At 36.8% G+C, this 12071-nt stretch overlaps 1 protein-coding gene across 11 annotated transcripts in view; it reads left to right on the forward strand.

Annotated features, from left to right (window-relative positions):
• WWP1 (WW domain containing E3 ubiquitin protein ligase 1) overlaps positions 1–12071 on the forward strand; it is a 127847-nt gene that overhangs the window by 82282 nt on the left and 33494 nt on the right. For all 11 annotated transcript variants that reach the window (XR_008528061.2, XR_008509176.2, XM_024250992.3 and 8 more), the window contains 7 exons: positions 629–803; positions 3696–3750; positions 4360–4444; positions 4563–4691; positions 8423–8498; positions 8604–8675; positions 11525–11613. Coding sequence is in view for 9 of the 11 variants with exons in the window: in XM_024250992.3 (XP_024106760.1) it covers positions 629–803; positions 3696–3750; positions 4360–4444; positions 4563–4691; positions 8423–8498; positions 8604–8675; positions 11525–11613 (681 nt within the window). In the remaining 2 variants the exon portion in view is untranslated. The remainder of the gene's footprint in view (positions 1–628; positions 804–3695; positions 3751–4359; positions 4445–4562; positions 4692–8422; positions 8499–8603; positions 8676–11524; positions 11614–12071) is intronic.

Genomic DNA, 12071 nt, shown 5'->3' on the forward strand with positions numbered 1-12071 from the left:
TCCTGGCCAACATGGTGAAACCCCCATCTCTACTAAAAATACAAAAAATTAGCTGGGCATGGTGGTCTGCACCTGTAATCCCAGCTACCCGGGAGGCTGAGGCAGGAAAATCACTTGAACCTGGGAGGCAGAGGTTGCAGTGAGACGAGATCACGCCATCGCACTTCAGCCTGGGTGACAAGAGCAAAATGCCATCGCAAAAAAAAAAAAAAAGAAGGAGAAAGGGTAGCCAGATTGATACTGAAACTGTTCATTCAGTGGCCTCTTTTTAGACAGTCTTTAGAAATTATATTAGGGCTAATGCTTTCCCTCCCCTTGCGGGGCTTAAAACCTAGATGATGTGTTGATAACTGCAGCAAATGACCATGGCACATGTATACCTGTGTAACAAACCTGCATGTTCTACACATGTATCCCAGAACTTAAAGTAAAATTAAAAAAAAAAAGAAAATAAGCAATTAGTGGTAGAATGGGAAGGTAATTTAGCTAAAATAAATAGTTCATAGTTTTATATGTTTTAGTTATTTTAACATGTCTTGAACTTGATATTTAAATTGAGTGAAGTAATAACTGCTTTTCATTTTCTTATATTGAGAGATTATTGTTTATTATTGTTTATTTGTGGTAGTTGGGAAAGAAGAGTTGATGATCGTGGAAGAGTTTATTATGTGGATCATAACACCAGAACAACAACGTGGCAGCGGCCTACCATGGAATCTGTCCGAAATTTTGAACAGTGGCAATCTCAGCGGAACCAATTGCAGGGAGCTATGCAACAGTTTAACCAACGATACCTCTATTCGGTAATTAGCAAATTATAAGATGTTAACATAACTTTCTCCCTCAGGTGTTTCTTTGGTTTTTTTTTTTTTTTTTTTTTGCTATCCCTTGACCATAATCACATATCTATTTTGGTGATTTTTAGAAATGGTATAGACTGTGTTACAAGATATTTTTTAGTTAATCTTTAATAAATAGTGTTTCTGATATATATAAGCACTTTATAATATTTTAAAATATTCTAGTTTACTAATATAACTTATACATTAAGTTTTATATCCTTACTAAGGGGTAGTTTCATAAATGCATTTCTTAATAAAATAATATTTTTACTAATTTTCAATCCTCCACTTTTATAATAATTTTGTTTGCTTTCAACAAAACCAGTTACCTTATGATTTTACTTAGAGCCAGTCTTGCAGTATTCTACCTATTCTGATTCTCTTCCCAGATTCTAAGAAGCAACGCTCATCTGTTTTGCCCCATCAAAGATGTTTGTAGAACTCGAAAGTTTTATCCAAAAAACCTAATGCTGTCTGAAAATTTGACCAATTGGTGATTTACTTATTGCCATAAGCAAACATCCGTGAGAGGAGTGGAAAAAACAAAACAAAACTCCTCTGATAAGTGGTGTGATCATAGGAGGTAGAAAAGATAAATTTTAAGTACTGGACAACTACAGATAGTGTTTTGAGGCAGCTTGAAGAAACCTAAAATATAGCAGCTAGCAGATTGAAAGGAAGTAGGAAAGAGACATAGAAAGAAAATGTAAGTAACTTTCTCCAAAATCCTGCCGCAGTCTGGCTCTTTCAACCACATTTTTTTCAGAGGTTAAATAGTAAGTTCTCATTTGCAGGTTGACCTACTCTCCTGGTTATATGTAGCTAGCAGGGAGGGAGTGGGCAGCCTAGTTTCCATAGCGTTTCCTGCTGCCTTCAATTGCTGATTCTTCCATGACTTGTACAGAAATCTGTGGTAAGGTTCCATAGTTTAGCTATATATAGTGATTATACCGTGTGGTATATATAGTAATATATATAGCTATATACATACATAAAAAGTAATATATATAGCTTTGTTTTTGGTTGGACTTACCTGTACACATGAAAACCTTTGGTGAACAGGGCAGAATGAGGTAACATGTGTATCAGAACAATGTTATCTTGCAAGTAATAGAATCTCCTTAAACACATTGAGGTTTAATTATCTCAGTACAACATCAAGTCTGGGGTAAAAGTCTAAGTGCTGCGTTGACTCAGTAGTGTCATGAAGGACCCGGGTTCTTTCTGCCCTTTTGCTCTGCCATCCATATCGCACTTCAGGCCTGTTACTTCGTTTATATGGAGCGCTGCGCTGTGGGCCTCACATCCATAGTCTAGGCAAGAAGAAAGAGAAAGAGGAATTGAAAGGGCTGATGGCTCTGTTGTTGCAAGCCCTTGCCTTTTTTACTTAGCGAAGGATGCCCTCACCATGGCCTTCTGCCTACACCTCATTGGCCAGAATTGGTCACTCTAACAACTCAGCTGCAGGGGAGGGGGAATGGAATGATCTTTATGGCCACGTTTCTACCTCCAACAAAATAGGGATTTGGTTTTCAAGAACAGGTGGAAGATAAATATTGAGTATAATTAACAGGGTCTGTTACAAGATTATATTCATCAAGATGCATATACTTTAAGAAATTATTTTTCAGGTAATGATTTTTATGTTTGTCATTATTATAGAATTCTTGATAGAATGCTTATATTTTCTTCAGAATATATTTCTAGGTTATAAGAATGGAGGCATACATAAAAATGTGTTTTTATGTGTGTATGAAAATATAAAAGATACTAATTAAAAGTTTATTTCTATAAATGATACTGGAGTTGAGTGTTAGTTTTATTAGTGGGCATTTGTTTTAAAGAAAATTGTGATAACTTCTGTTTTTAAACAAATAATATTGCCTTATTTAAACATAATTTTCTATATGTTCTTCTCCCATTTCATCTTCCCTCTATAGATTAGTATGGAAGGACTGGGAGAGTAAAGTATTGATGCCAGTGTATTATTTTTAAATCATTTTAGAAAAACTAATAATTGATTAGTTGATAGTCTCCTCTTCATGACATTTTATGAACTTTCTGTCTTGGCTGAGAGCAGTGGCTTTTACACCTGTAGTCCCAGCACCGTGGGAGGCCGAGGTGGGTGGATCGCTTGAGCCTAGGAGTTCGAGACCAGCCTCAGAAACATGGCAAAACCTTGTCTCTACAAAAAATACAAATATTAGCCAGGTGTGGTGGCGCATGTCTGTAGTCCCAGCTACTCAGTTGTTGCTGAGGTGAGAGGATTGCTTGAGCCCGGGAAGCAGAGGCTGCTGTGAGCTGAGATCACACCACTGCACCCCAGTCTGGGTAATAGAGCAGGAAGATCCTGTCTCAAAAAACAAGGAACTTTGTGTCTTGAAATTGCTATATTTCCTTATAATGTAGACCTATCTGTCTATCTGTCTATATAATAATATAGATATATTTTTGAGACAGCTTCTCGCTCTGTTGTGCAGGCTGGACAGTAGTAGTGTGATCACAGTTCACTGTAGCCTCCACCTCCTGGGCTCAAGTGATCCTCCCACTTCAGCCTTCCAAGTAGCTGGGACTTTAGGCATGTGCCAACACGTCTGGCTAATTAAAAAAAAAATTTTTTTTAAATAGAGACAGGATCTTCCGGGTTGGTCTTGAACTCCTGGGCTTAAGTAATCCTCCCACCTTGCCCTCCCAACGTGCTGAGATTACAGGCGTGAGCCACTGCGCCCAGCCCCTTATCATATTTTTAGAAAATTATTATAAAATGGGATTCTGCCATGTGCTTGGCTTATTTCTACTTTCATAGTAAAACACTGTTATTTTATTTCTCTCCCTAATCTTTTCTCCAATCAGGCTTCGATGTTAGCTGCAGAAAATGACCCTTATGGACCTTTGCCACCAGGCTGGGGTAAGCTGTTTTTGCTAATGATCTATAAGGGAGATATATATAATCTCCATATATATATATCCCTTATTTTATATATATATATCTCCCTTACATATGTCCCTTAACATATATATATCCCTTATAATATATATTTAATATGGATTATATATTCTATATAGAATATATAATCCATATTAAATATATATTATAAGGGATATATATGTATATTTTATATATAGTATACATTATAAGGGATATATATGTATATTATATATAATATACAGAATCTATAGAATAGATTATATATTATAAAATTATATATTATAGAATATATATTATATTCTATATAATTATCTATAATATATATTATATCTATATAATTATCTATAATATATATAATATTATAAAATATATAATATATATTTTATTCTATATAATTATCTATAATATAATATATATTTATATATTTTATTCTATATAATATATTCTATAATATATAATAAGGGATACATATATCCCTGATATGTTTTTATATATATAAAATGTATAATATATATAATTATATATGTTCCTTATTTTATATATAGATCCTAAATAGTTATTAAATATTATACTCACTTTATATTTCAGAAAAAAGAGTGGATTCAACAGACAGGGTTTACTTTGTGAATCATAACACAAAAACAACCCAGTGGGAAGATCCAAGAACTCAAGGGTATGTATATACAGCAGCCTTAAGTCGTCTTGCATATATCAGTAGGTAGAACCAACCAACCTTGAATAAGATATTTTTAGTACCTAGAAAAGGTTCATCTTGTGATTTTATCTTTTAGCTTACAGAATGAAGAACCCCTGCCAGAAGGCTGGGAAATTAGATATACTCGTGAAGGTGTAAGGTACTTTGTTGATCATAACACAAGAACAACAACATTCAAAGATCCTCGCAATGGGAAGTCATCTGTGTGAGTAAAAACCTGAAGTTCTCCTTTAAATACTGCTTAGTGAGCACATGAGATTTAGTCTGTAATTTATCCTCAAGTTTAGCAAAACATTTTACTTTTTGGTTCAAGAAAACCTACACAAGTGAAACCTTAGTATAGCTGTCTTTGCTCTCATTTGACAATGGATTTGCAGCATGTAATTCCTTAATAATAACAATGGCAACTATTTATGTAGTGATTACTGTGTGCCAAGGATTGTTCTAAGTACTTCATAGGTATTAACTCATTTTATCTTCTAATAACCCCTTGAGGTAGATACTATTATTTTTCCCTTTACCAAGTGAGGAGAAGTATAGGGAGCATAACTAACTGTGCAACGTTATAAGGCAAGCAGTGGAGCTGGTTTCTAACGATGACAGTCAGTCTCTGTCTAGACTCTGTGCTCTTAACTGCCACATCACACTGCTGCAATGAGATGGTCAGTGAAATGATTTTCCAGATTTAAAGATACCTTAATTAAGCAGTTGACAGATCTCTCCTTCATTCTTACTCTAAGGTGTAATGTCTTTGCATAACTAAGAAAATAGAAGCAATCCTAAAAGGTCTTTTGCAAAGTTGTACCACCATGTCTGTCTGTCTCCTACCATCTCTCCTCCCTCCTGTTCCTATAGATGAACTGTCATTGTTATTATCAAAGTCTTGTCCCTCTGCTGGTACATTCGATTCCTACCCCCACTTTTCTACTTAATTGCTCCAACAGTTATCACCTTTGTCTTGCATTATCAGGTTTTATTTCTCTACTAAATTATTCTTATCAGCTGTTATTTCTCCTAGATATTAAAAAAAAGCAAAAAAAACTGAAATTACAGCTCTTCCCTTTACCAATGTGTTTGATCACAGTTCATTTTTTTGTTTTTTTTTTTTGAGATGGACTTTTTCTCCTGTCGCCCAGGCTGGAGTGCAATGATGCGATCTCAGCTGACTGCAACCTCCGCCTCCTGGGTTCAAGCGATTCTTCTGCCTCAGCCCCCCGAGTAGCTGGGATTACAGGCACCCGCCACCACGCCCAGCTAATTTTTGCATTTTCAGTAGAGATGGGGTTTCGCCGCGTTGGCCAGGCTGGTCTCGAACTCCTGACCTCAGGCGATCCACCTGCTTTGGCCTCCCAAAGTGCTGGGATTACAGGCATGAGCCATCACACCCAGCCCACAATTCATTTTTATTGCTCGCCTTTACAGGAAAGCTACTTGCACAGTTATCTCTGTATTGCTGTTCATAGTTTCTCCTTTAAACCAACTCCAAGGAAGTTCCCATGACACTGAATTTGCAAGGGCACCAATGATCTTCACATTGTTAATCCAGGCATTGGTTTGCAGTCCTACCTGATTTGACTTATCAGGAACATTTGACACAATACATTTCTCTCTCCTGGCAAAAGTAGTGCTGTGAGCCATACTTTCTTGATTTCCTTCTGCTTTTCTGTTCTTCTTTCTTTATTTTGCCGAGTCCTCCTTTTTTTCCTAAGCTTCTTTTTTTTTTTTTGTTAACTACAGTCATTCTCTTGATGCATCTTATTCAGTATTATGCTTTTAAAACATGTGCCTGTTAATGACTCATAAATTTAGCTCAGACTTCTCACTTGAAATTTTGCTTTCTATATTCAGCTGCTTATTGACATCTCCACTTGTAACTGCTTCTTGATAGGTCCTGTAAAACCTGCTCTCTGGCCAGGCATGGTGGCACACGCCTGTAATCCCAGCACTTTGGGAGGTTGAGGCGGGTAGATCACTTGAGCCCAGGAGTTTGAGACTGGCCTGGGCAACATAGCAAGACCCCGTCTCTAAAAAAAAAAAAAAAAAATTGTAACAACAACAACAAAAACCCAGCCCTACCTGTGATATTCCCTGTCACAGCTGATGATAACTCCACTCTAGCATGTGCTTGGGTCAAAAATTTGGAATCACCTTGGCGTGGTGGCTCACGCCTATAATCCCAGCAGTTTGGGAGGCCAAGGCGGGTGGATCACCTGAGGTCAGGAGTTCGAGACCAGCCTGGCCAACATGGTAAAATTAGCTAGGCGTGATGGCATGTGCCTGTAATCCCAGCTACTCAGGAGGCTGAGGCACGAGAATTGCTTGAACCCGGGAGGCAGAGGTTGCAGTGAGCCAAGATTGCACCATTGCACTCCAGCCTAGGCAACAAGAGCGAAACTCCCATCTTAGGAAAAAAAAAATGTGGAATCATCCACAACTCCTCTATCTCTCCTACCTTACAAAAAGTCCATCAAGAATTCTAGTTACCTCAACTTCAAAACATATCTAGAATCCAGCTATGTCTCACCACCCCCATTGCCACCATTTTGGTCCAAGCTACCATTATCTGTTGCCTGGCTTGGTAGCAGAGTCCTCTCTCTGCTTTCTTCCCACACCTTGTACAATGTTGTTATTCTCCATACAGCACAGAGACTGAATTTCCAAAACAAAAGTTAAATTAAAAGTCATTTATTTGCACAAAACCCTTCCATGGTTTCCATCTCAATAAGAGTAAAAAAGCACACTTTACAACAGCCTAAATGGTCTTATAGGATGTGACCCCTCTTATCTCTTCAACCTCTTCTTGGTTTTCGCTCCTCCCCATTCACCGTGGATTAGCTTCATTGGCCACTAGCTGTGCCTTCAACACCTTCAGCTTTCACCTTGGGTCTTAGCCCTTATTCCGTCTGCCTGGTATGCTCTTTTCCCGAAACTCCGTATGGCTTTTGCCCTCTCCTTCATGTTTTTGCTCAAATGTCACTTTGTCTATGAGCTCTATTCTTTTTACCCTTTTGAAAATTACAAAATGCTTCTCATATCACTCCTTATCCTTTGTCCTTTTAACAATGCCTTTTTTATTGTTTTATCGTTCTAGGTCAGGAGTGATAAGACATTTGTACATTACTTACTTATTATTTTTTTTGTCTTATCTCCTTCACTAGTACATAAACTCCACAAAACAGGCATTTTTACCTATTAATAAGTAATGCAGTCACTGTCTAGAAGAAAGCCAGGTACCAGCTATGCATTCAGTAAATGCTTTTTGAATAAGTGAATTCACTTGAACCTGACAACACAAGAGAACATTTTTCATCTGTTCCAAAGTGTTCCTTAAGATTATGAAAGTTCTTTATGCCTGTCAGGCCCTCAGTCAATAGGCAAGAGATCCAGGCTCTGTCACTGTGAGTCAAACCATATTGTAAAACCTGTATTCCTAGGTGCCATGCCGCCAACTCTGCCTTTTCTCTCATTGACCACCTGAACCATGTGATCTGGATGACAATGTTGTTTCTAGGAATTTGATTTTGCTTTGCTTATTATCTCCAGTAATATTTGTTTGGGTTTTAGGTTAGGCTTAGGATGTGGTAGAATTTCCTTCCACGTCTCTTCTGTCTGGAGCCTCTGTCTTCCTTAGATTTAAGGATTATCAAAGATTTTCTTTGAAATAGTCTGTAGTAGACTTTGATATTTCATTTAACTCACTAACAAAAGATCCAGCCATAAATACAATGTCCTTCTTTGTGTATGTGTGTGTCCTGTTGCTGTAATAGTCCCCATTACTTGAGCTTCTTTTGGCCCACCATGTATGTATACCCTTCTCTCCCAGCAAAAAACTTACTGTGGTATTTTGTAGGACTTTAGTACACTCTGATTTTGTACTGAATACTAAATATTCAACTTTATTATGAGTTAATTTGGTTTATTTTTGTTTTTCTTTAGAACTAAAGGTGGTCCACAAATTGCTTATGAACGCAGTTTTAGGTGGAAACTTGCTCACTTCCGTTATTTGTGCCAGGTACTACAGTGGTAAATAAATCTTATACTCAATAATTTAGTCTTCTCTTTATACAATACATATACTATAACTCAGATGATATTATGATATTATTTTTGTTTTTAGTCTAATGCACTACCCAGTCATGTAAAGATCAATGTGTCCCGGCAGACATTGTTTGAAGATTCCTTCCAACAGGTAAGGAGGATTTTAGCAGAATAAAACACTATTTGTCTCATTGTATTCTGTGCATCTAAAGAAAGTTAGGGTTTTAGAGATTTTTAAACCACCCAGAACACAACTATAATAATAATGACTGCCACCGCCACTTGTTGAGTGCTTTTGTTTTGTTTTGTTTTGTTTTTTTAAATAGAGATGGAATTTCGCCATGTTGCCCAGGTTGGTCTCGAACTCTGGGCTCAAACAATCCACCCACCTGGGCCTCGTAAAATGCTAGGATTACAGGCTTGAGCCACTGCATCTGGCCTGAGTGCCCATTTTAATCATAGTTAGACTGAACCCTCCCATATACTGAGTGATTATCATTTGCAAAACACCGGCATCTTACATTTCTCATTTTATTTCATTCGTCCTCACAGCATCCCTTTGAGATAGCTCTTATTGTATCTCCATGTTATAGGTAAAGGTACTGAGACTGAGAGACATATCATGAATTTAGATGTGTATTTACTAAAATAAAGCTTAAACAGCTTTTGGAACAAGTTGATTCTGTTTTGACACAATACTTAGCTAAGAATTTATTACCTCAAAGTTTTGATAATGCTATCAAATTAAAATTAAATTGGTAGATACTGTATTCCATTTGAGAATTCCTTTAATAACTGTTTATTCTCACCTTTATGTTTCTGTTTAAATGTGATCTCAGAGAGACCTTCTCTGAGCTTACTATTTTAAGATGGCAGTCCTGCTCTTCTCCCTCACAGTCACATTCCAGCCATTTATGGTGCTTTATTCTTTTTCATAACCACCCAACATAGTGTATTTTGTCTTCCTTACTAGAATGTGAGCTCCATGAGAGCAGGGACTATTGGTTTACTGCTATTCTGCCTAGTACCTAGAATAGTGCTTTTGCACATAGAGGGTATTCAATAAATATTTGATGAGCAAATAAATGAATGCAGTATTTCTTCCTTTCCTGAGTCATCTGCAGAATATTTAAGGATAAATAATCCAAATACTGTATTGTCAGTTTTTTCCCAGTGAAGTGGAGAATTTTTCATAATGAGACGTCTGATTCCCCCAGTAGTCTTACAATGATGAACCAAATTATGCTATGTACTCAGGCATACAGGGACTTTTATTTATACTCTGTACAAGCCAAAATGGAGTAATGATGCTCTGAGCCCCAAGAGAATTTCAAACCATAGCTTAATTTTACGATTGGACTTTGGGCATGATACTTAAACTATTATCAAGTTGATTTTTTCTTTTGAGTTAATAAATTCTTAGCAAACTAAGTGTAAATAGGTCAACTTGTTCTAAACTCTGGATTGATTTTAGTAAATGTACATCTGAATTCATGGTAGACTGTAGTTTGCTTTTTACCCTGTCTTGGGAAGAATCATGGTCTATTTGATGTATAGCACTGAGTCCACGACTGCCCCAAAGGAGGCATGCTGATGAGCTGTGTTCCAACCCAGACCTGCCAGTCTTGGCTCTAGTCCTGACATATGTGTGGAATGTAATTTATTTCTATCCAAAGTAAAGCCTACTTACTAGTAACCTTGATGTAAGCTATTAAAGATTATGAAAATTTGGTATAGGTATTGTTTTTAAGTTATACTAGCCTGTGAATAAATTCATCATTGTATAAATAATTGCTCATTATAGCTGAGTTCCTTTCCTACTGAGAAATGGAATGTGTGGTATAAACAGGATGCAGAACAAAGTCTTTTGCCTCTTAAGTACTGCTAGTCAGAAAAATTTACCTGTTGGAAGATTTTGGTACAGTTTGGGGAAACCAGCAGGGGAGATAATATTTTTAACCTTAAAAGCCTTTTGTGTCAAACTCTTCCTCTCTTGTCATTAACCCAAAGTAGAACTATCATTTAATACTAGAAGGAGGAAAGAGTATAGTTGACCCTTAAACAACACGGGGGCTAGGGGTGCTGACCCCTTGCACAGTTGAAAAGCCATGTATAACTTTTGACTACCCCAAAACTGAACTACTAATACCTACCATTGACCGGAAGCCTTACCAATAATGTAGAGTCAATTAACACATATTTTGTATAATATATGTATTGTATTCTTTTTTTTGAGACAGAGTCTCACTCTGTCGCCCAGGCTAGAGTGCAGTGGCACGATCTCGGCTCACTGCAAGCTCCACCTCCCAGGTTCACACCATTCTCCTGCCTTAGCCTCCCGAGTGGCTGGGACTACAGGCACCCACCACCACACCTGGCTAATTTTTTGTATTTTTTAGTAGAGACGGGGTTTCACCATGTTAGCCACGATGGTCTTGATCTCCTGACCTCGTGATCCGCCTGCCTTGGCCTTCCAAAGTGCTGAGATTACAGGCGTGAGCCACTGTACCTGGCCTGTATACTGTATCCTTATAATAAAGTAAGCTAGAGAAAAGAAACTTTTTTTGGAAAATCATAAGGAAGATAAAATACATATACTATTCATTAAGTAGAAGTGGATCATCGTAAAGGTCTTCATTCTCATTGTCTTCACATTGAATAGGCTGAGGAGGAGGAAGAGGGCTTGGCCTTGTTGTCTCAGGGGTGGCAGAGGCTGAAGAAAATTCAAGTATAAGTGGACCTGTGCATTCACCATGTTGACTTAAACTCATGTTGTTTAGAGGTCAACTATATGTGAAAGTGAGTCAGGAAAAACTTAACAGATTGATATGTATGTCTTCATCTAGTTTGTGAAAGAAACCAATTCATCTCTTGAGTTAAAAGCGTTGTATAAGATAAGGAAATGTGTTATTTTGAAAATAGAGATTAAATTTAAATTGTTTTGAAAAGAACTTGTATTGCATGTGAGTATTTAATATTCATGTTTTTGTTTTTAATTAGATTATGGCATTAAAACCCTATGACTTGAGGAGGCGCTTATATGTAATATTTAGAGGAGAAGAAGGACTTGATTATGGTGGCCTAGCGAGGTAAAATAAAAAACACATATCTGCCTTGAAATAAGTATATCTCATTGTATGCAGGGAAAGTATTCTTGAAAACATATGTGAATATATTGTATTAAATTTTTGAATTAACAATCCGGAATTTTTCTCAAAAATACACACGGTAACCATTATTATTATTACTACTCTTGGTTATCTTTCTATACATCTTCTTTACATATATGTAAATTCGTATATATGTGTAATATAGTATATATTTGCTGCTTTTTTTAACAGAATTAATCATACAGTGTACAAAATGTAGGATCTGATTTTATTTTTTTATATAGTGTGGACTTCTATGTTAGCATATATACAGTGAGTGAGTGAATTTGTTTATTTCTTTTTTCTTCTTGTTTTTTAAAAAGTTTTTAAAGGCTGGACGTGGTGGCTCACGCCTGTAATCCCAGCACTTTGGGAGGCCAAGGCGGGCAGATCACGAG

The sequence above is a fragment of the Pongo abelii genome, chromosome 7 (genome assembly GCF_028885655.2).
Source record: "Pongo abelii isolate AG06213 chromosome 7, NHGRI_mPonAbe1-v2.0_pri, whole genome shotgun sequence".
NCBI classification, from domain to species: domain Eukaryota; kingdom Metazoa; phylum Chordata; class Mammalia; order Primates; family Hominidae; genus Pongo; species Pongo abelii.